The following is a 25,198-nucleotide window of genomic DNA, read 5'->3' as shown; positions in this document are numbered from 1 at the left end:
AGCGGAGGGGCCCTTTGAATGTTGTCATGCCTGCCACTGTGTCAGAGGTGCGCGGGCAGCACTGCACCATGCAAGTGAGGTTTGAGGAGTGCTGTTTGAACGATCCTGTGCTGTGATGGTCGTACCTCGACATGCCCCGTCAGGAGCAGATTCGAGTTAACTGGTGTGACCACAGCTGCATCCAAATGAATGAGTGTCCTATGCCATAGACTTGTAGGAGCATTGGCTGGGGCCACACCGGCAGTCCGAATTATCCCGATTTCAGAATAAAACTATGTTGAATTAACAAGATTTTATTATATTATCCAGTCAGCGGAAATTTTATAATTTTTATATTACTGTGAGGAGCATGTCAAGAAAAAGAGATTTCTACTTCTTAATTACGAAATTTTTGCCAGGTCCTGATATATCCACTTTATCTACATTGAGACTTAAAACTGCTTTCAAGATGACAATTATTTTATAGTCTCATGTAAGGGCTGCCCCTCTATTTTGGACTAGATACATAATTGAGAAAAAATTTGGTTATGCTTTTTTTTTTATTTGTGTAAAAGCCGCACCTTCAAAAATTCACACAAATTTTTTAAAAAAGTGCGGTCCTTACACGTGTTTATATGGTATATTTCACTTGACTGATTCCTGTCATATGAAGTAGTTGTGTAAACAAATCGGCACATTAAAGCACTCATGCTTGCCAAACAAACGTATGAAAACACAGAGTGGTGCCATATCGGAGCTGCTGTAGAGCATGAAGGAATCCATTTTAAAAACTGTTTTCTACGTTCATTTTGCATGCTTGGCTTGATGATTTTCTACACGATTCTTCGTCTTTGTGCATTTCATTGCATCCAAGTTAGAAGACATTGTGCCTTGTACGTGAGAAACTTGATAATGTTCAGGTCACATCCACATTCGCGGAGGCACAGCACCTTTAAGGGATAAAGAGGAGCAGGCTTCACGAGTGATACAGCGAACCATTTTTCAAGAAGAAAAATCTGCTGCTGCGAATGGCTGTATAATTGTCATAGCATACAAGGTGTTTCAGGGAATACTTTGAAAAATTTTCAAAAATAGGCTTTTTGGGATAAAAATATGGCTTTTGCAGCATATTATTACCAATGTTGGTGGACAGCGGAAAGCTAGTGGATTGTCGTAAGCAGTAAGCTAGTTAAATAATTTCTGATAATTAGATTATTAACTATCTCAGATAGGCAACTGGTTGCAATGAGAGATTTGTAGTCAGTCATTAGTAGTAGCGATGTCAGTTTTTAGAATTTCGAGAACACAATTACCCTCGCCGCTGTAACTCGACAAAATTTGGCTGCATCGTGTGAAAATACATGCGCTTTCGAAAGCATGCAGGCAAAGCAACCGCTCCAGTGCATGTAACTAGTCGAAAAAGCCAGATTTTTGTCAAGCCACAGTGCAAAGGGTAATCGCATTTTCGAAATTCTAAAAACTGATATGGCTATTACTAACGGCCGGCTACAAATCTGATTGCAACTAGGTGCCTAACTCTATTAGTTAACCAGCTTACTACTTTAGACTATTCACTGGTTTTCTAGTGTCTGCCAACACTAGTAATACAGTGCCGCAAAAGCCATATTTTTACCCCAAAAAGCCATTTTTGAAAACTTTTGAAAGAGCTCACTGAAACACCCGGTATAGCTTGCCCCAATTTGGTTTTGAGGTGTTAATCTTTGTCATCACAAATTGCAGGTCTATGGACAAGAGTAGTTGGCTCAGCTGCATCCACCTAGTCAGCTGGCAGTGTCAACCTTCCCAAGCATATGGCAATCACTCTAACAGAAGCACGTTCTCATTCCTGGTCTGAAATTTCAAAGAAAGCACTCTTTTGCCATATCTATTATGCTATGCTTCCAGAAAGTTTTTAGAACCTTTGATGGTAGAGGCAAACCTTTGAAAGGCTTCAGCTCTGCATTTTTGCACTTTATTCAGGATTATATCCATTCTGCGACATTTTGAACTTTTTTTTATTGCACTTGTTTTTACCAGTTCCTCTTTGGTTGGAAAGCTTGTATTCAAGTCTTTATTTGTTGAATAAAGTGAACTTGTTTCAGAAAGACATCGTAAACTTTATTCCAAACACAAGGATGCTCCCTCAGAAACGGAAAACTTGTGACTATAAACAATATGTGATAAGAAAATACGTATAGACTCTGAAGGCTATATACAATCATCCTATTGCACATATGTGCAGGATGTATCTTGGGCAATAGTTCTCAAGCCTTTCCAGCTGTGGTTTGAGAGACTGCACTGCACTATCACATCACAGCCATTGCTGCCACACATCCATGCTTGCTGGTGAAGAAAGTTCAATTTGTCATTTGACTATTGTATAGGACTATAGGTGGTACATTACCAAAAGGCCCACGAGGGAACATTCAACTCACCACTATAATGGCATTTGCTTAAACCTCACATTGCTATTACTGAAGCAAAGAATAAATGAGCAGTAGAAAGGAATGCCCATGTGGGAAAGGGCACAATACAGTAGAATGCCCCTCATTTCAGTGTAAATGTTAACTACCCTTTTACGTATTCTGGCTCTCTTACCAGGTAGGCCTTGTAACAGACATGGGAAAACTACCCAGAATCAGAAAAGAAAAAGGCTGCATGCATAGATCTTTTATACAAGACAAGACAACACAGGTGCATTCATGATTTCCCCAACATGCTACTTTGTTGAGCAGTCTTCAAAGATCTAAATTAAACACCTGTTATTACTGCTACATTGCTGAGTGGCCTCATGTGATGTTTATAGAACAAAGAAATCAGGTGCAGTCAAACTGCACACCAATGGCTGCTTGACATTACTGTGAAGCAGTGAAGTGCTCAAGAGCAAATGTGGACATCCTCATTTCTGCAACCAGCGTGTGGCAGCAATGACGCTACCGTGATGGCCGAGTGCTATGTCTTCAGCCACAACTACGGTGAGTGGCCTAGAGACCCAAGCCACAGGTCCACTGTGCACCACAAAATGTGAAGACGTTCAGTTATAAAACACACACAGACTGCCGAAGGCTAATATACTCCTGCAGCATATATTTGCATGTATACAGAACTGAAAGCACATCACAAAAACTGAAGATGCTTTGTCAAAATTGCACTTCAAGCTAGCAACATAACTGCATAAACAAAAAGCTGTCACCCTGCAGTTTAAATTAAAGTAAGGTTGCAAAAACATGTTACAACAGTTGGATGCGACTAGTGATAAACCTGCACAAGGCAGAGTTAATGGTCCACAAATATATCCGCTGCACCTGTGTTTAAGGCCAGATGTATATTCCCTCAATTGTTAAAAAGTAACTTCCTCGACTTGCAGGCATGCCAAAAAAGCTCTACTACCACCAAACACCTGTTCAGCTGCAATGTGTGGTAACACAATACACAGCAGCAATTGCAAATCGAAGATGCACAAGAGGAAGGCAACTAGGCTAGCTTTTTTTGCAGCCTGTAAACGGAAGCACGCTGTTCAGTTTTCATTCAAAACTACAACAGAATGCATCTGTAAGTAAACAAGGCTGTTAGAAGCATGCAGTCATACGGTTTCCTTTTGGAGAAGTGACAGCAAATAGACCCAGACATTAGAAGGGGTCACAGGTACACCCAAGTTTTCCCAATACTTCATTTCAGTTCTGTAACATGAGTCTCCACGAGAATTATTTGCCCGTAAACTATAGCAACATTAGCTCCATTTTTGGGGTGGTGCACGAGTACTTGGTGCACATCAGTACAAAAAAATATTGTAGCAAATTGGACAAAATGCCCATATGGGATAACCAACACCTTTTGTGAAACAGCACTTCCACAGAAACGGCAAATACTGAGCCACTTGAAAAGCATAAAAAAAGTGCACAACCTCAATCCAGTCTCAAGTGCAGCAAAAATATTAAATGTCGTAACCACCAAAGGCACTGTTCTGTGAACGACAGCCTAACGTATACAAATATGTGAATGACAGCATGGGCTAGAAACAGTGAAACTTAAAGCATAAGTTATCAAATGTTATAAAATCATGTTATTTCCACTTGGTCATGCAACAAATATTGTCAACCTGGTCCTTCCAGACGACAGAAAAATAAGCAAGCACTAGAGCAGGCCGTAACTAGTAACTGCAGGCTACTACTAAAACAACAGGGCTTGTCCTCAAGATATGTGTACAGATTGTTGACGCAGTCAGAAGATTACAGCAAATGTTCACTCCTTGGAAATTTGTGATTGTCTTTCAATGACAAGGAAGACTGCACTATAACCAGTATTCCACTCCAATGGTGTATCACTCAAATGAACAGCTCCTTGGACTGCACAAGTCTTTGGCCCACAGTTGACTGGTTCAGGCTACGTAAAACACACACAGCCAGCACTTGATTCAAAGTACGCAGAGCAAGAAGCACCAACAACTTAGAGGATGTGAGTAGAGTGCACTCACTTTCATACACCACGACTATAGTGAGAATATGATCAGTTCACATAGATGCACTAGCATCACAAAGTATAATTGCAAAAAAAAAAATGAGGGAACGAAGGGGGAGGGGAAGTGGAAAACGACCTTTTCCGTAAGCTTGGAAAATTGGACCAAACGTTTTACCTGCCCACAATAACATAAGTTTTCAATTACAAAATTAAAAAACGTCCTCTCGGCTAGTTACACTAGCTTTCTCTTTCAGCACTTCTGCAAAAGCAATGCCACCAGTTTAACATCAATGGTGGTTGTGTCCGCAAGTACAACCTCAGAATCTGCAACACCTTTCCAGTGTAATCAGGAGGAACACTTATAGGCATGCTGTGCGCACTTTTCTAGTTGCTGCTCAGAGATTTTCACCACACCAACCGCCAATATGGTTCTGAGAACACCACATTTCTCTGCAGTATTCCAGTCAAAACTTCATTTGTAGACCGGACACAAGTGCCATAGAGGGCACTACGGACGATGGCGACTGTAGCAGTACTTTGGAGGGCCACGACAAGCATGCATCCACCCCAACTGCCTACAGCACTGTCTTTGAAAATGTTCGCAAATAAAACAACTCTTCATTGGCACAGAATTTTTTGAGGAAGTCTGTACTGATGCCTTCTGTAGAAGCTCGGCAAATAGTTCACACATATTCATACACTAAAGTCTGCACTCAACTGTGGGAACTGCAGGAAAGTCATTCTTGAGACCAGCGTTCAGACATCAGCAAGCACATCTCTGTACATGCAATGTCTTCAGAGCACTTTCTTAGTCCACAGTAGGTTACGCATGGTATGTGGCTTATCACATGCAACACTGCTCGGGCAATGAACAATGTGATGATGCCCAGCCGATGGCTTCTGGGTGGGGAACCATAATGAAGCCGAAGAGGAATTTTCAACCGTGGCATGAAAACTGGAAGCACGGCCCTTTATGACATCTTCGCTCACGACTACTTGCACTCGGGGCACCACAGTCGAAGCGAAGGACACAACACACCTGGTGCAGTTCCAACTCTCCACTACGAACCATAACTGACGGCCGGTCGCTGATGCACAGAGTACAGTTCGTCTTCAGAACTGCTGGTGGCGACCTCCGCGATTCCCTCGTCTGCAGAAACGCGTGTGAAAATACCAGACGTCGTTGGCGACAAAAGCGGCCGTTTGTCTTCATCCTCAATTTCCTCTATGGTCTCGGGCAAATGGTGCCCCAGTGTTTCCGGGAGTGCAAGAGCAGACAGGCCCGTGACCAGCATTAGGGCGCCAAGAACAGTGAACTGCAGCCCCGGAATCAAGTTGTCCTGCACAATGGCAAGGCGTAAAGGCACACATTACGTTAATTCGTAAGAGTAAAAAGCCGGCACCATCTTGCATGTGGCTTGCCATGAAAATTCAGGTGACATTTCAGCTGAGTTTGATGCAAACCATGTCAGAAATGCGACATCATGTCTGGTATGTAATCAAAGCATTCGCAGCCACTTATTTGTAGTAACCTCAGTTACTTCCTTTGGCTGAGGACTACGTTAATTGCCAGGCAAAGCTCTGCCAACTTGCACTTATAATTTACGAGTTGCACTTCTGCAGAATGCGTGAAATGTGCTGTGCAAAGTCATCATAAAACACATGCTATGCCAGCCCGCATTCATCCAACCACACCAAGGTAAGCACCGGTGCGCCCTGATGAGCATGCCACAGTTCACCCTCAGTGGGAGGAGAATGAAGAAATGGCATGAACAGGTGCAGCACTACCCGTTCCACTTGTTCATGCTATTCCTATGTTCCCCTGTTGCTGCCCATCTGCATCCAGAGTAGCACATTGCTAAACTAAATTGTTCAAAGCTACCTAGTTCCTTTCACAGCTTTACAAATCTGATTTTTTTGTTCTTACTTATAAATGCTAGATCAGGTTGTACAGGTAAAATAAATCCAGAGAATTCCAGGAAACTTTGCACAAAGACTTGCATCTAGTCATCAAGGATGAGCAGCTTATGCTAACTCGGAATAGTGAGCGAGACAAATGGAACTACTGATCCTTAGCATGAGCCAAAGAATTGACTCGTGGTTGACTAGTAAAGAACTTTTCCTAGACGCGGTGTCTTTCATCATCACCGTCATCATCAGCCTGACTACGCCCACAGCAGGGCAAAGGCCTCTCTCATGTCTCTCCAAATAACTTGTCCTGTGCCCGCTGCGGCTACCTTATCCCCGCAAACTTCTTTATCTCATCCACCCACCTAAACTTGCTGCCAACCCCTACTAAGCTTGCCTTCTCTTGGTATCTAGACCGTTACTTTTAACGACCATTGGTTATTTTGCCTTCACATTACACACCCTGCCCAACCCCCTTTCTTCCTCTTGATTTCGACTAGGATGTCATTAACCCATGTTTGTTCTCTCATCCACTCTGCCCGCTTCTGGTCTCTTAATGTTACACCTATCATTTATCTTTCCATAGCTCACTCGTTGTCCTTAACTTAAACTGAACGAACCCTTTTCATTAGTCTTCAAGTTTCTGCCCCATGGGCGAGTAACGGTAAGCTGTACTTTGCTCTTGAGGAATACTGGTAAACTGCCATTCATGGTGGCAGTTACCATGCTTTACTGAAATTAAAACATGTAAGGAAGTAAAAAAAAGAAATACACAAAGAGGATTTCAATTACTCACCAAGCAAGCCATAAAAATTATTCAAGTCACTGTGACCACCTCAAGGCGCGATTATGACCTGAGTGCATGTGCGTAATTACACTCGTGAAAAATGCTGAAATGTCAATAGTATGCTAGTCTTGAAGGCAAAGTCAGACAACCTCGGTATTCTTGCAGCTGTCAGCAGACTTCACAAGAAGGGTGAACAATGAACGAGTACCGGTTTGTAATCCACAAATGTGCAAATGTGATGCTGTACGAATATGTAAGGCATTGATCCCTTTAACATGTACCATGTTAAAAAATATCTCTGAACATTTTTGTTTTAAGGTGGAAGGTGAGCACAAACACAAGACAGCCCCCAAAGAAGAGACAAGGATAAGCGCTGCACTAAGAACTGCTTTATTCTTTTTGCAACAACGCATATATATACCCATTGGTCATGCATGTGCAGGCAAGATCAGAAAAAAATACATGCCATTCCAGAGGCATGCCATTAACACAGAATGCCATGCACCAAGTACCCCAAACCAAAGTCTTATTTTGTTCCTTGGGTGCAAGGAGCTTTCATTAAGGTTAGTTGCAAGTTTGCAAGCACTTTGTCTTCACTCTCTTCCTCCGTCTATTTGGCACAAAATTTTTTCTCAATAATGTTAAATAGTACTACCACAAATTGCAGCACGTGCAAGCTGGAAACGATCACGCTCCCAATGTTGTTACTTTCTTACAGAACACCAAGGCCGCTAAGTGCTACCACTGAGCTGAACAGTAGAAACAGACCACAATATTATGTAGTTTCTCTACATGTAAGTGTTCTGCAACATCAAGTGAAATTCCTGTACCAGAAAGCTTCCACAATAACTTCCACAAACACACTCAGAGGCAAAAAGTGTGGTGCAGATGGCGCTTGCAAGGTGGAAAAACCATGAAAAATTGCTTACCAGCAAGCTCACAAATGGAGAGAGTATGCCGCCAATCCTCGCAGCCACGGAAACGATGCCCATGCCACCATTTCTGCTCAGACAGAATGATAGCATGAATGTATAGAAAAATGCAGAAACTTGCAACTAAAGATATTCGCACTAAACAGCACTCAGAGAACTGCTTTTGCAGGCTACCTGGCAATGCCAAGTTTGCTACCAAAACTAAGCGCAGAGTATACGGTCATGATCAAAATTTGCAGATGACAGTGCACAACAAAAAAAGAAATTATTCCTGAATTTCTTCGCTACCCAGTCTGCTGGTATAATTCTAGCAAATGCAGTATGCACATTTCTTCAGACCTTTCAATGAACTGGTGTGCCCAACTGCACAGAAATAAATTTTGTTTTGTGAACCTGCATCTTGTGAATTTTGTCCATGACTGTACACACACAAGAACACTATTTACAGCTGCATGTATGCACCTTTGTTGTGCCCCAGCAAGCACCTGATGTTATCCCACCCTTCTGTGGTTTCTGTCAGTGAGTTTTGCTTGCAAGGTGCCTTGCATTGTGTGAATGGGTTCGCAGTAGTCCCCAAGCCAATAGTACTATCCATGAATCATCCAGGTAGCAGTGAGACTACAGCTATCTCAAGCTACACAGCTTTCAACAATATAATATATCTTGCAAGGACTTCTCACTTTTAAAACCAGCCTTTTATGGGGGTCCCAAACAGACTTTAATGTGTCATGGGAACAAATGGTGCCTTTACATCATGCAGTCATGAGCATGAGAGCATTTGAGTGCAACTCAAGTAAGGAGAATTTTACAAGAAAGCTTTTGCTTTTAAAAACCAGCACCTTATGCATATGGAAGTCCCTCACCCACATACCAACTATCTCTCCTTAAACATGCCCACAAGTCAGCCTTTAGCGGTGTAATCAGAAGGGGAACAAGAAATGATAGACTGGTTACTGTGTCCTCACCTGACTATGGTTGGTAGCAACTCCGCTGAGTAGACGTAGATGATGGCAAATGACATGGAGATGCACATCTTGGCCCCCAGAGAGAAGATATTCCATAGTACAGTGCCGTAGTGGACTGCAAAACACAGATACGCAATAACCGTGCTTGGGTAGATACAAATGACATCTGGGTCCTAACAGCAGTTCCTTGCAGGCATTAAACACCATATCGGAATGCATGAATGAGGGTTCAGTGAATTTACTACAACAATGAACAGGTGACACATTTTAAAGACAAAGCATAAATGGCCCATTGAAGGTACATTGCTTCTTTTACAGCATAAAGATGACATTCACCTATAAATTTCCACTCAGTTCAGCACAAAACTGCAGTAGTGTAAACATGTGTCCCTGTAATAGATTCTTTCAACGTCAAGCATGAATTGATGCAATAAAAAAAAGGTATATGAAGAACACAGCTGCAGTGTTGGCCTGTCAGTGTGAATATCATAAAACTTCCAACAGGCTTTGTGACCTGTGCATCCATTGCCTCCCATTTTTACTATACAAAAATCCAAATTAGCACAACCAACCAATATCTGTTTCTTGTCCTAAGTAGAGAGTGAAGATTGGTCAGACAAATGATGTAACATTTTCAGACCCCCCCATCTTATGGGAATAATATTTGAATAACAAGGCTTCAGTAAAAACTGCTCCACAGCAGAAGAAAAAACAAAACAGTTAGCTTGAAGGAGTATGCCTAAGGTTGCTGTGAATTAAGCAAGCAATTTTACAACACCCACCGATGACGCTCTGAAGTTGTTGCTATGTTTCTCTACAGTGGCCTCTCGATGTCAAAAAAAACTGAATAATAAAAAGCAAACATGCCGATTGCTCAGATAGCGTAAAGCGGGAGCGCTTCCTATGTGTTTCATGAGCCATTCAAAGTTTTGCCACTCAGATGGGATCAGCTCAACAGACAGATGGAGAAGGACACAGAAAAGGCATGACACAAAACTGAACAAACTGAAGGTTTTTTGCTCTGAAGCAAACCTTCACCTGTTAGTTCAGCTCTGAGTTCTGCCTTTTCCGTGCACCTGTCTGTCTGCCCACCTGATTCAGGTAGAATTACATGCCGACCATCTGTTACAACTAGGGGTATGTGAATGTTCAAAAATTTTGAATAGTGAATCGAATATCTTTCTATTCGATTGCCTGAACAAATCAAATAGTGAATTTTAAGAATTACTCGAAACGAATATGTTTTAAACTTTTCGAATAATGGCAGGTGGTTCGAATTAGGTCCGCTGTATTCTTTGGCGAATGTTTCAAAAACGGCCCACACAGACACCACGCACCATCCTCCCGTGAAAGGTATGGTGGAGATGAAAAGTGCTGCACCACGACGCAGCCAATTTGTGTGGTGGCATTCATGATGCTTGTACATGGCCTCTAAGTCTGGACAACGTGGCAGGACTCGGGCAAATTCAGGTAAACCGTGCCTTGGTGCTTGATCTCGGAGGCCATGGCTCATAAGTAGGTGCCACTAATCTCATTTCCTGTGGTGTGTGGTTCAAGTGCCGCCGGATATGAACTGGTTTTCTAATGGGTACAAGGCTTCTTCCGGTCTGGTGCTTGGCTTTTCTGGGGTGAAGTGACTGGGAAAAGAGTCTTTGAACAAACCGAGCAAATGGTAATTTTTCTATGCCTAACTTGATGGTCCTGGATTTAATATAGTGACTTTCTGTTGTGACCCATTAGTGGAGATTAGTGTTGAGACTTTTAGCAGCTACAGCTCTAACTTTACAGCAAAAGGTTAAAACTTATAGCACTGTACAGCAGTGCCACCACTAGCGCTTCAATGCTTCAATGTGACTGCTCGTTTTGTCTGAATATTTGCACAAGTAGTCAATATTAGTACTGATATCCGATTCGTATTTGATTCAGTTTTTAGCTGTACTGTTCGTATTTGATTTGGAAGCAAAGCTACACTATATGTATTTGATTCGGTTTGGAAAAGGTATTATTCACACACCCCTAGTAACAACCTACGTGGAAGTTCTGTTAGAGCCCTGAACTCTGCACATGGTTTCTGCTCTGGAATGGGGGGTCAACAGACACTCACAATGTTCATTGAACTGGAGTGCAATGCTTGCACCGCTGCCGATCAGCATGATAGCACACACGGATTGCCGCCTGCCTACGAAGCTGAGCAGGAAGGCCGACAGCAGGTAGCCCGGCAGTTCAATCAATCCTGAAAGCGCTGTGCTGACATAGAGGTTGCCACCCATATCGCCGGCAGCCATTGTCAGTGCATAGTAAGTGATCCCATTTACCAGCCTGAAAATAAGGAACCAAACAAGAAGAAAAAAGATTACAGCAGCAGAAAAATGGGCATTTTTACTTATTCACTGGTACTACATTCTCAGAGTTGAGATTTTAGTAGGGTGGGGAAATTAAACAAGTACATAAAACAGGCGAAAGTACAAAATGAAATGGCAGTAAATGTCACAGAAGTGCTCTAACATCACACAATAAAATAGAATAATTTGAAAATGACACCAAAGCAATGCAGCAATAATGCGGCAACCTAGGCAGTGCAATAGCACATGCTAGATAATATGTTGAGCAAACATCAGTGATTGCTGTAGCACTTCATTGTTAGTGAAGTCATTATAATCGGAAGTGGTTCTTAGAAAAAAAAAGGGGGGGGGGGGGGGGGTACTTAAAGCAGTTATTATGCAAAAGGAGTCAAAGCTAGTTACGCAGAAGATGGCTATGAATAAGACTCATGATCAACTCAGATCATAAACAAAGGAAGACGTACAACCCAGCAGCCATCTCTTGCAAAGAAAGCAGTTGCCATCCCTGCTAAATGAGGTTGCCACAGTCGTTGTCTTTAGGCATGAGTTATCACTTTCAGAGTGGTGCCTAGAGAGGTGTGCATGGTATAGTCTGTCAAAAATACACAGCCCAAGGGACTGGCTTCAAAGATATGTAGTGGGTCTTCTGTAGCAGCCGTGAAGTCCTGAACTATGGAGGGCTGCTGACAACAGTTCCTCACACGTTTAAAGTTTGGAACCTCGGCAATGCAAAAAGGGGCAATGCTACGCAGCCCAGAGGCAAATCCAGTGGGCTGTATACTTCTGAAAAAAGGCTACACCTTGGGCACATTTGTGCTGCATGCTACTCAACCAGTTTCACAAATTGGCAGTAAGAAAAGTACAAATAAAATTGTGTTTTAATGTTGTGTTTTAAAACATTAGTATCTTGATATTACACTATGCAAAGTCCAGACGCTGCATATGGGCTGTGACAGATGCTGCACTGTAGCTTCTAAATTAATTCTGACTGCTTGGGGTTCTTTAGCACACATTTACATCGCTCTGTGCACAGGCGCCTTTTGCATTTCGCCTAAAAATGCGGCTGCTGTAGCTGGGGTGCGATCCTGTGGCAATGCAATACTATAAGCACTTTAAGGATGACAAAAACAAAATTACTGAGGCATACCAAAGGAAGATTTGGATGAGGGTGCGGATGCGCAAGGTGTGACTTGTGAAAAGCGTCACCGGGTTGGAGCCCTTGTGGTGAACCTTGGGCTCCTGCAAGTCCCAGGTGCGTGGGAGGCACTGCGCCCGGCCATTGCGCACTGCTATATCCACCAGGACCTGTCGTGCCTGTGCCCGCTGACCATGCAGAAGCAACCAGCGTGGACTCTCAGGCAGAAGCCTGCATGTAAAAGCAAAGCCAGTGGCAACTCCTTCTTGAAAGATGATGATGATTATGGATTTTTATGGCGCAAGGGCATCTATGGCAATGGCCAAAGAGCGCCATGACACAAGGTATTTTCTTTTTCTCAAGGTGGGGTCAAAGACCCATTTCCCAAGCATTTCACCCTATATAAAGCCGAGCACCAGGCCACAGGAAAGCTTGTACCCATTGTATCACCGGTGGGTACCCGGCAGCACTTGGGGTCGAACCCCGCACCTCCTGCATGCGAGGCGGATGCTCAACCACTTGGCCACAGCTGCGGTCTTCTTCTTGAAAGACTGCCAACACAAAAGGCCAAAGTCAAGGTGGCTGTTTATCCGTTTTCTCAATTTCTGTACATCAGCAGATACCTTCTGCAAGGTATTATTCAGATATCTCAGGGGTTCTCAAACAGGGTTTTAAGGAACCTTTGACCTCTTTGGGAGTGCTTTTCGAGTTCTCCAAGCAACTAAAGCATGCATGCCTTAACCTCCACCTTTTCTTTACTTGCTTTATTTTGGGACTAATTACCTAGTAATTGCTTCCAACAGACCATTTCATATATACAGCTAGTCATTATTGTGTTGAATTTGGGCATCTTTTTGAGAAACTGCGCATCGGCGCGTTTTTTTTTTTTCCATGCATGTTAAGCAGGAAGGGAATGGAAGCCAAGACATGCGAGGCTTCTCAGCCCATTTTCAGAGACACGAATGTTTCCTGAGGCTTCAAAGATTGATAATCCATCGAGATGCCTGATCAAGAAAGTGGTGATGATTTGGTCTCTTATCCCTTAATAATGTGCAAGCTGTATGCATGTCCCATATACATACAAATGGTAAAATTGCACTCAGAATGACTCTAGAGATTGAATAACATCACTTGCAAGCTGTTTCAATCATTGATTTTGTAAGAAAAAAGGAGGACATATTTCTACCAACGACTTCTTATTAAAAATCCCAAATGTGGTATGTATGCATACCTCACTCTTTTCTACACATAAGATAACTTGCATTAGAACTGAAAATTGCTTCAATAAGTATTATGTAGCAGCTGACTGAAGGAAAAGGCTCAAAACTTCAACAATTTTTCAACATTTATTTTTGCCACCAAACTGGGCCGCGTCGAACCATACATGCGTGATAGTAAAACCACACAGAATATCAAGGAGGCCTGTTAGTAAAAGGTAAAAACACTGAATAATTTGTCTGATAGTTTGGTAGGATTCAGCATACAAATGCAGTACGTAGGTGCACTGTTGTCTGTTTGTTGGCACTAGAAGCAGGTGGGAATACATGTGTATTGCTGTCTTAAAAAGGGTCAACCCTTTCTAGGACAGTGCGACACGTCATCCCACCTGCTTTCCCCAACATTTCGCCCCAGAGACCCGAGCACCAGGCCAAGGGAAAGTTTGTACTCATTGGAAAACCGGTGGGTACCCAGTGGAACTGGAACCCGTCATTTCAAACCACTAGGCCATTGCTGTGGCACTCTGATCAACAAGAGAGTCTGGCAGGGAGGGTGAACCTCTTCCTTGGTATTCACTACATGCTTATCTATGAGTTAAAAATTACGGGCAGTAAGTAAATTCCAATCTGTTGACGACACTGTCCTTTAATCTAGTGCTAAAGATGAATTACAGTGAATGACTGAGGGATTGAAAAGGCAAAGTTGGCTTCAATATCAGTACACAGAGAACTACGGTATCGACTAACAGCCAGGAAACAAGGCTATGCTTAAAGGAGGATGCCGCTTTCAAAACATGAAAATCTCGAGAAAAAAAAAATGGAATCCTAGTGCACACCAGATTTCGTACCTATAAGGTCTCTTGAATAATATCCTGAAAAATTTTCCCCCAAAACAGCCCAGAAGTGAGTTTAAAAAATGTTTTTGTGACCGTGGATAGCACAAAACTGGCTGAAATCTCCGTAAAAATGCCAGTTTTTTTTTAAGTGTTTTTTGACCTGGCTGCTTTCCTTGCAGCAAGTGTAGCACAACAATGGCCTCATGAATTTTCAAGCAGTTTGTGGCATTGTGTCCCTCGATAACTTTTTTAAGCTGTGACATTCCTATTTTTTAATCACTTGCTCATATTTTTATTCCGGGTGTAATCCGACTTGACGATAATAAAAGCACTATGCAAGCGTGGATATAACTTTCAGATAAGAAAAAAATCAGGCTGCTAAAAATATTTGGAAAATGTCACTGCATCAACCATTCCTTTAGGTAAAATTAAGAGTGACTGAAGACTCTTATCTTGTTTTGTTGTCACACCAGGCTTTCTGCAAGTTTGGTATACCAGTGAAGCATACAAAAATTTATAATGTCAAAACTACTTTAAATATTTCAGTGAAATTTTGTATTTAAGCATTCCGCAGTTTTTTTCCAACAAGCATGCCAAACTTCATCGCTCTACGCAAAAAAAAAGTAAAGATTTCAGCTCCGAAACCCGCGTCCAACCCTTAAACACAGGTAATGAAGTACTGGAAATAGTAAACAAGCTAGAAATAGTGAACTAACATCGGGTCGAAGTGCATTTGGCGGACACTCCCAAGGATAATCTACATTGGCTTTACCTATTTCTCAAAAAAAAAAAACTGCAGAACAAATGTGCTAGGCTTGAAATGAGAATGAGGACAGCACAACGAGCAATAGAAAATAAAATGGCAGGTGCAATGTCAAGAGTCTGGAAAAGACCAGCATGCATCAAAAAGAGCAAATGTGAGTTGGTGATATATAGAAGGTGGAGCTTATGAGGAAAAAAAAAAGTGTGGTAACTGTCTCACTCTACATGGACACCTGAAGCATGCTGCAAGGAAAGAGGTAAAGGGTGTCGAGAAGGGAGAGAAAGTACTAGAGGTATACATCTGTGACATACGTGGATATCCAAGATGACAGAGGAAGAAGTGGATGCGCACAATATATGTTTAATGGTCTACCAGATCAAGATTGATCACCAAGAGAAGGGCAATATAGTTGGAGTAGCAGAGAATAAAGTGGAAAAATTAGGGCAAACTCTCGCACTTCTCCCTATTTCAAAGATGATGAACAAGGATTATTTTCCTTGCCTGTTGCCTAAAGCAGCTACCGTGTCAGCGCTCATGCACCGTTAAAAATCCTCTTAGTATCACAACACGCTACTTAAAGAAACCTCTGAATTCTTACCTTTCCAGTGAAATCCCACAAGGAATACCACTAACACAATCCTCAGTGCTGCATTTTCGAGCTTCCTGCTATGAAAAGGGAGCAAATGCCATTACAGTGCCCACAGATTTCCACAAAATGGGTCATATGGAATTCACTGCCTAACGACATCGCTGCATGCACTGATCACAAAACATTCCGCGAGAAAATAAAAATTCACCTCACATAAATCTTGATCACTTCTGCGCTCTTTTGTAGCGAGTATTGCTTGACATATCTTTGTTAAATGATGTATCACTTGCTGGAAAACCCTGATATGACTACAACCCCTTTTATGTTTGTTTGTATGTTTGTTCTTTTTATTGTTATGCATGTTCCCATCATCGCCGTTAGAAACCAATATGCCCCCCCTTATGTAATGCCTTCGGGCCTTTAAGGGATCAATAAATGAAATGAAATGAAATGAAATATCGCAAGCATCTACCAGGTGCACGATATATTTAATAACACTATTCTCTGCCACCATAGACAGTGGCAGTCTCACCACATCTATCTAGGCATGCAGCTTTTCGTATATTGACACCTTAGCATTCATACTGCGCAGTTTGTTTAAAGATGGAAGCATACAGGTTGACGCAGGAAATGAAACACTGCACAGTCCTCATTGCCCCGGCAGCACTCCACAGCGACATTGAAATTTACACCTTCCAGAATGTAGCGAATTCTTCCTTTACAAGGTGCGGAAAGAACTGATGTGCTCTGACGGTGATGTGGCATTTGTGGCAAAAAGGAAAAAGCACAGATTGGTCAGATGTCGGCACAACATGCGATTTTCTTCGGCGGCTGCAAGCCATCATCAGTGATGACCCGGGAAAGTCGACAAGGGCCATTGCAAAGGAGCTCCAAGTCGCAGGCTTGATTGTTAGGTTCACTGTGCACGACGACTTCAGGTACCATTCCTACGTCACGAAAAGGGGCCATTTAAGGTCCGATAAAACTCTGGAGAATCGTCTGCTCTGTTCCAAGTGCTTGCTAAGCACGCTGAAGAAGCCTGCAGAGTGTGGAATGGGTTTTTTTCAGATGAGAACAATTTTGACCAAGACAAGAAAGCTATCGGCTGTAATAACAGGCGGTTTTCCACAGCCATTAATGAGGTGTCTACATATCATCGTTAGAGCACATAGTTCTTTCATCACCACGTAAACGAAAGAATTCACTATGTTCACAATGGTGGCAATTTCCAAGTTGCTGTGGAGTACAACCATGGCGGCGAGGGCTGCATGGCATTTCATTTTCTGCATCAACCTGTACACTTCCATTCTGGAACAAACAGTGCAGTAAGAACGATAAGGTGTCACTATACAAGAAGCTGCAAGCCTAGATAGATGTCGTGAGACTGCTGGCGTCTATGGCGTGTTCACAAATACCTCACGCACCCGTTATAGAGCTGGATACATTTTTATACACTTCCCCTTCCATAGTTGCATTGTATTAACGTGATAGCGTTAAGAAGCTTGTGTCGCAGAATATCCCACGTCATCAGCGTCGTTGACCGTGAGCGAAAATCCGCAAAAAATCCTCAGAGAAGCAACGTAGGAGGCAGGTGAGCTGCCTAGGTCATGTAACCTTGTAGAATCATCACAATCTGCCCACCGGATTGTGAGCAAACTGCACACCATAGCAGGTGGCAGTTAAACTAATGACTGGTAGCGACAGGTTGCTCGGGAAGAGTAGTCTGGGTCGCACAAAAATGGTGGAAGCACCTGCCATCAAGTGGTATGAGGACTCTCAGGGATTTATGAATGTTAAGTACCGAATGAACAATTCTGCATATATGGGCGTTCACTCTTTAAAGCGGTTCTGAAAGGGGCTCTCAATAAAGTTAAGGTATGCCTAGGATGTTAAATGTCGCTGCTTCACAAATATTCTCTGGAAAGAATTTTTTAAAATGCGCTTTGTAGAAGCCGAGTTATCTGTATTCAAAATTTAAATTTCCATATCTTTGCACCTTTCTCTCTCATCCTGCCACTTTTTGCTGCCCTTCTGCTGGCTGCAGACGCGTGCAGGAATCAATTCCACTGGGGGAGGAAAAGCATCCTGATCCACCACAGTGGGTGCAGCCATGGCAGCTGTGTGACGTCTGAAAGAGCTGGCACAGCAAACCAATGACAGCCCTCCACTGCTTGCATCACATGCAAGACATGACGTTGTGTGCCAGGTTTTGCACAAAAGCCCGGCACTGCTGGTCAGCGTGAGGTACGAAAGCGGATATTTTAAAAATGTATTGTAAATTATTCGCTCCCTTTTGAGGTTTCGGACGTGGCATGAACGCTCGGTGGCCTGTACTCTACTTAATGAAATCATTTTATAGCCAACCTCAAACACCACTTTTCAGAAGCCCTTTAATGCTATCGCATCATACCCTTAATGCGGACCTAAGTATCCTCTCAACTTTTGTAGCGACAGCTACATTACGGTAGCATTTCGAGCCTTCAGCATGGCGGCGCCGTGGCGGTGCCGCCACGTGGTTGGTCGCGTGGTGCAGAGCAGCTGCCGCCGGCGCGGCGCCTTGGCTGATCATGTGGTTCGTCACGTGGTTGGTCACGTGACTAGCCACGTGGTGCGGAGCAGCTGCTGCTGCCGGCAGCACGGCGCGCCAGCGAAACCGAGCTGCCACAGCTGTGCGCATGCGCCGTGTCAAGTGGGACGAAGATGAAGAAGGAACGCTTAGCGAAACGGAGCAGCGAAAGACTGACTTTGCAATTCAACTGAGCAAGTTCCACTCTGCCAGCTGTAGCTATCGCGTCACTCCAGGTTTAGCCAGAGCTAAACCACTGCCAATTTTTTTTTGTTCATTTCCAAGAAAAATAATTCTCTGCACTCTGCTGCTCAAGTCATAGCAGAAAATTTGCATATCTTCATATTCCCAGACTACTTCGAACAAGTATCGGTAACTAAACCCATACTCAGGAGAGCTTGTGGGTGCACAAACTGATGCACTTATTGTCTGCTGCAATATCAAGCTGAAACGTGGCGATGGCAGTGGCTTTAAGATAAGTAATTCTCAAATAAAAATGAAGGTCATTTCTACAATAAGTACATGCACATAACAGAGAAATGAATGCACTGAATAGGCTATGTATCAGTGACAGAGAAAGATATGCTGCCAACAGTTCCATTGTTCCATATAGCTTGAAGCTCACTGCTGACAATGCCTGGAAAATGTACTTATCAGCAGATAACCTTATCACCACTCCAACCTGGGCTTCAAAAGCTCCAGGCGCACTATACATGGCCAATATTCCGTTTATCTCCTGGCCTGATGGCTCAGTGAACACCAAGGTAGAGCCTAACTTGATAACCATCTGCTTAATGTGGGTGTTGTTTATCAGGCAACTGAAAAATGACTGTAAGGCATAGGAGTTTTCTGACAAGCAGAAGGGTTATTATTTTATTACTGCTGAAGTGATAAAATGAAGCGAACTAACAACTACATAACCACAAGACAAGTAAGTTAGACCTTTTTGGGTATCAAAACTAGCACACAGACTACGAATGGAAAGACACTTCTTATAATTAACTGCAGTCAGGACTACTGTATATGTACTATCAGCAAGAAATGAAATGCGAACAAGACAAGTGGAACAACAAACAGCAAAATACGAAGCTCTGAGCCAAGGGAAGCGCAATACTAGCTCCAGTTATTCTAAATTTGAAGGTGCAAACTCTTCTTCAGAAGTGTTATTCAACCTCACTTGTATTTCTTCTTCAGGAGTTAATATGTTGGTGTTTTTGCATTGCCACCTCAGTTTTCTTGTTAGCGTTTCATTCCTTGCTGATGGTACAGCAGCTGTTTAACACAGACTGATCAATGTTACAACTACACTCTTCTCAGAGAAGAACTTGGAGCAAAAGGCTTGCAACATTCACAAAGGAACAACAAGCATCCTAGCAGGCCTGTAAAACATAATAAATAATAAATAACAATAAATAAATACAAGAGACAGGATGAGCACTGAAAGGCATGTATAACCCTAAAGTGCTGCAGTTCTTTAATGTTTTTGCAATAGACGTGCCAGACATTAGAAGGAGAAGACAATGGTGTAGGACGTGGGTGTAACTTATTTGCCCAAAAAGGCAAAGCTCCGCCAGACAGCTGGCTCAGGAACCTGTACCTGTCCACTGCCTAGTGCGCCACTGCCGTTGGCCATGACTGCAATGGCACAGTTGAATAGTGTCTTGAAAGAAAAAAGCAGTAAATTGGCAACTAGAGGTCATGGAATAACATTAAAGGTCATTTTGCAGTTCCTTTTCATTCCCTGTCTCTCTCTAACAAAGTCCTCACGATGTGAAAAACCCAGACTCTGCGACACTGGAAGGCCACAAGATTAAAAGAAAGCACAGCAACGACAATTTTAACAATAATGAAGATGGATATGTAGCCTGTGATCTACTGGGAGCAACTCCAAAAAGCTTTTTAAGAGGCCAGGAATGGGAGAAATGGCTAGAGCTGCTGACAAGATGGAACGGTAATGAGCTGACAAAATCAGCATAAAGAAGTCCAGTATCCATCACATTTGCTGTTTATAAGTCATCCAGGTAAAAATTTACACGTGGAAATAGAACTTTTCTCAGTTCAAGAGGGTTGTGGAACAATACCCAGTAAAAATGGCCCAGTTGGTCTGCATTCAAAATGGTTACAGCAGCTAGTTGAATGAACTTTGCAGAGCAAGGAAGGCACATAACTTCTTGTGCGCTCACTTTTTCAAAGTTAGGAAGATATTAGAACTGTTAATCATTTAAACACGCTCGTCTGAATGGCCATTTTAGTCTCTGCATTTAAGGACCCCTGACCACCACTGGTTGAAAATTTGTAAGTCTCCAGTGGTTGTCAGGCATTGTCTCTGAAATGCACAGCCACAAAAAATCTTTTAACTCATTAACAGCAGAGTTAAGCCGTTCGAATCAAACGGTTTCCCTAGCCTTCTCTCTGCTGTGCCTGCTTTGAGTTAGTTTCTCTCTGCGGTCTGGTTGACAAGTCTTCGCAAGCGAAATTTGCCTTTCTGTGCGTTTTTAGGAGGTGAAGAGTATGTCAGATGTCTACATCATGGCCACACCCAGACAAGTATTTTTTCTTACTTTTTGCTTTATGGCGCATATGTATGCGTGAAACATGATGAGTTTTTGAGGGTGTTTGCATGGAAATGCGTAAGCAGCTTTCTGCTGAGATGATAAACCAGCGTTTATGATAAAAGAGAAAATATTGAATGAAGTGAATGACAAATTAAGGCAGAGTAGTACCCATGCCACATAGAGACATAACTGGACCAGGGCAAAGACCTGGTTATTTTTTTTTTAGTCAAAACAAATGACAAAGAAAAAGCTACAGTGACTAACAGAGGACAAAGCATTGTCCGTCATTAATCCATAAACCAAAATGATGGACTAATGAAATGCAATTCACTGAAGTGTCACTGCAAAGTCTTAGTACCAGCGTATAGGATGAGGAAGTTGGCTCTGTTGAAAAAGAGTGCGAACAGGCTTTGATTTGATTTTTTTTATGCCTTACAGAACACACATGGCTCTAATATTTTGTAGTGGACATCCTAACGACCCAACCTATGCATAAGGCTTCTTAATTTGAAATGTGCAAACCTGGTCAGTACCGCTTTAAGTAGTATTGCCTAGTGTAACTATTTAAGCTTGCCGCTGCACTCTGTGCACTGCAGCAAAATACGGTGAATGAGATTCAATGACATGCAACCAGTGCTCGAATGAACCTGTGTTCTGGCAGCCACGCAAACCTAGTAGGTTAGCCAGTGCAGCATTCAGTTTATTCCCATCATACTAGATGAACAGTTGCTACGACAGTTTCAGGAGCCCGACAGCAACTACAGCTCATGCCTTCTTCTTCCTATCTGACAGAATGGCGGGTGGAAACAGGCTTTACAGGGGTCTGATAAGTCGGCCCACAAGGGCTGATCTCCTAATCCCCTGCTGATACAGCTTATGTCCTTACACCCCCAACACCAGAAGAGCAACAGCCTAGACCACGTGCATTCTTCTGTTAGATGCCATTTGGTGCACCAGCAAGCTATGACATCGCCACTGCTGCTTGACCATTGTTCGAATATAAAGTGCGTGAAATGGTCAGAATTGCACGGCGCACCTTTGTTAGTTGCTGCTGCTGCTGAGCACATTTTAAAGTCTTGAGGTTTCATACCATAGAGATTATGAAATGCCCTGTCTAACAGTTACAACTGGCCTAAACCAAATAAAAAAGCTGCATTGAGGTGGGGGCAACTAGTGGCTGTAGCAAAACGTCCAAGCAACAAAAATGAAGATTGCTGAGGAATGCCAATATAGAGAAGATAAACCTTGGACCACCTGAAGGGTTTGAATCTTGTTGATTTCAAATCCAGGGAGGTCAGCCCACCATCTCCTTAATTTCAGAAAGCTTTCAAGAGGCATCTGCCTCTACTGCCGGTGGTCATGCAAATGACCCATCACGAAAAGAGTTTGTCGCAGCAATCACAGGTGGAATATAAAACTCAAGGCCCTGAATTTCGGCTACAGCCACAAGGCACATTTTCAACTTCTGACCTAACTTCGAAGGGATGTTCCTTTGCCAGCTAATGTCACAAATATAGGCAACGCAAATTAGAATGCAGAGTTCAGAGGCTGCAAACTCGCATTTAACGAAGGTGAGCACCAATTAACTTCTACCCTTTTTATCCACATTTCAGCTGTTTTGGATGAAATCACGGTCAGAGGGCAATGAACGTCTTTGAGATTTGAAGCTCGAACAATACACAGAAGAACACATAGATGTGCAGTGCTTTCTAACCAATAAGTCTAGAAAGAACAGTGAGGACACCATCAACAGCCCTTTGTTTTGAGTAAAATCACACAACTGTGCCTTTCAGGACTCCACTGACATTTGTTCAACAGCAAAAGATGATTTGCAGGTAAATGGAGTTAAACTTCTAACACTTTCTCCTACCACTCCAATTCAATTACGCGAGATTTTTGATGATTGCCAGTGTCATGAGTATGCATCATTTAATTTTCTTCATTTAGTTTCTGTTTTCAGCTTAACTTTGTTTTCTGTTTTGTTGAACAAGAAATCTTATCTCATCACCAGCGTGTACTTGTGGAAGTAGTATCATGGTGGCGACACCTGCGTGTCACTTTTTGCTCTTTTCTAGCTTATTAGGCTTCTATTTCCTGCAAAAGCAACCTCTCTGTCATTATAAATTGCTAATCCATAAATTTAGGCCAGCTCTAGTTTATCACCAGTGTCCCTTTAACAAACAAGAGTACAGTATACAGCATTGAAATGATGGCACAGAAGAAATAAAAGATGTCCGACTCACAGAGCAAGTGGGATGAAGAGGGCGCTCAGGAGTGCTGTGGCGATGGAATAGTGGCGCCAGTCTGGAATAGCATAGGCCAACACAGCGTGCAGTCCAATGCCCAAAGAAAAGACGCCTGGGAATAGCGTGCCTAACAGCGCTCGCTTGGACGCCCCTACCAGCTCTGTCATGAGCACGAATGAGACAAGGGCCACAGCTGCCGTTGTCATGCCAGCGAAGAAGCGGCAGGCCACGTGCAACACCAGGCTTGGCGCAAATGCTCCAAAGAAAGTCAGGGCCGACATGGCAATAGCGGTAAATGGCAACGTGCGGCGCCGTCCAAATCGATCAGAGATGTAGCCAAAGGCAAATGCGCCCAACATGACACCTGCCATGAAGACTGCTTGCACCATCTTCACCAAGTATTCCTTGTGGCAAATGAGATCCCACTGAAAGAAATTTATACATATTGTTAGGGCTGTATTCAGGATGTGGCGAAGTTTCAAAAGCTCTCTCTGGAGCAGTAAAACTCTGGTGCCCCTAATGAAGAACCTGTATCTCAGCAAAAAACTTTCATTAACAACCATGTGTACCATATATAATGTTGTAGCTGTAAGCAATAATCCAAAACGACCTTCCTCCTGTACACAGGTGCAGAAATGGCGCCGACAAGCAGTGTGTAAGACAGCAGCAGGCCAGGAAAGCAAGTTGTAATGTTTCATACAACAAGCGAAAATGGAAAGTCTGGATTTAAAGAATGAAACTGAAGCTATGTGAATTCTCTCTCTATACCACAGCCTATAAAAGGTTAATTATTTTTCGTGACTGCGTTCTGACCCCGTACTTTGCGCACCGTAGGCGGACAAAAAAGATAGCAAAATGTAAGAAGAAACCTAGCATCTTTGGCGACCTACGAATGCACTTGTGGGCTTTACAAAAAACATTCATTTACACAATAACCACGATATGAAATAGTTTATGCAGCATGCGCGAAACATTACTGAAATTACCAAGAAGAGCTACAACGAAGAGGTAAGCATACCTCGGTGGCTAGAGACGTAAACCTGGACGTATAATGCGGATGGTCACATCGGTCGTTCGCATCACACCCTGATGTCGAAGGTATCGACCCATTCCAGCACTGGAAGTCCGGCTTCGCGCCAGTGAATACGATTTGCAGCATCTCTCCACTGACGAACAAGCCGCCGATTATGGCCGTGTAGGTAAAGTACAGAATCTGCTGCGGTCCGATCTCGCCGACAAGATGAAACACCTGGTCGACATCCATGCTGCGAAATGTAGGGTGCACCGGTGGTAGATGAAGGATACGCCGCGACAAGACACCAGCACAACCCGTCAGAGCAGTCTCTCAGGCTCTTGGCTGGTCCTAAACGCTGTCGTCGGCCACGCCAGTGGTCACGCATCCACGTCGCGTCGGCGCACAACGACGAAGGTAAGAGCGCGAGAGCAGCGAGTGTCTGTGAACAGATGTAAACACGCGAAAGTGTCGCGCCGGCTCGTATTCACAACGCAGTTTAGCAGGCTTACGCAGCCGCACGGAAGCGGTAAATGCAGTTGGAGTGGCACGCAGTGGAGACGCACTTGCTGTAGTCAGTTCTGAGCGGATGAGACGCTAGCAGCACAGCTGATGAGCACAGGCGTTGCCAGCCGCACACTCCACAAGCCCGAAGCTCCGGCGCTCCGGAGCGCACACAACCGCACAACGTCCAAACCGTTGCGACCGGCCAATGTTGGCCTTGTACTGGCTGCGAACTGCCACCTTGCCTTTGGCCGCGGCTGCCGCGCCGCTCCCCGGCGCCGGCCGTCGTTGAAGTGATTTTAGTTGCTTTCATTCATTATTGCTTTCCTTTAGCTTTTAGTCGTTACCGCCACTCACCACCGCAGCCGCCACTGCGTCGTGGAGAGCGCGCGCGTGCATTTACT

General features: G+C 43.3%; 2 protein-coding genes across 2 annotated transcripts in view; one reads left to right on the top strand and one right to left on the bottom strand.

Annotated features, from left to right (window-relative positions):
• The window catches only part of LOC144136670 (prenylated Rab acceptor protein 1), a 22,434-nt gene extending 20,348 nt beyond the window's left edge, over positions 1–2,086 (top strand). Inside the window, exon 7 of the mRNA XM_077669193.1 lies at positions 1,720–2,086. The gene's annotated coding sequence lies outside the window, so the exon portion shown is untranslated. The remainder of the gene's footprint in view (positions 1–1,719) is intronic.
• LOC144136669 (solute carrier family 22 member 15-like) lies at positions 2,073–25,198 on the bottom strand. The gene is made up of 7 exons (XM_077669191.1): positions 24,297–25,198; positions 23,276–23,703; positions 12,519–12,737; positions 11,134–11,348; positions 9,030–9,144; positions 8,062–8,134; positions 2,073–5,777 (listed from the first exon to the last, which is right to left on the bottom strand). The coding sequence occupies exons 1-7, from the start codon at positions 24,540–24,542 to the stop codon at positions 5,499–5,501; spliced, it is 1,575 nt and encodes a 524-aa protein (XP_077525317.1). The 5' UTR covers positions 24,543–25,198; the 3' UTR covers positions 2,073–5,498.

Source organism: Amblyomma americanum, chromosome 6, assembly GCF_052857255.1.
Source record: "Amblyomma americanum isolate KBUSLIRL-KWMA chromosome 6, ASM5285725v1, whole genome shotgun sequence".
NCBI lineage: Eukaryota > Metazoa > Arthropoda > Arachnida > Ixodida > Ixodidae > Amblyomma > Amblyomma americanum.
Note: the sequence above shows the minus strand (reverse complement) of the source record. Positions and strands in the feature narration are given on the sequence as shown.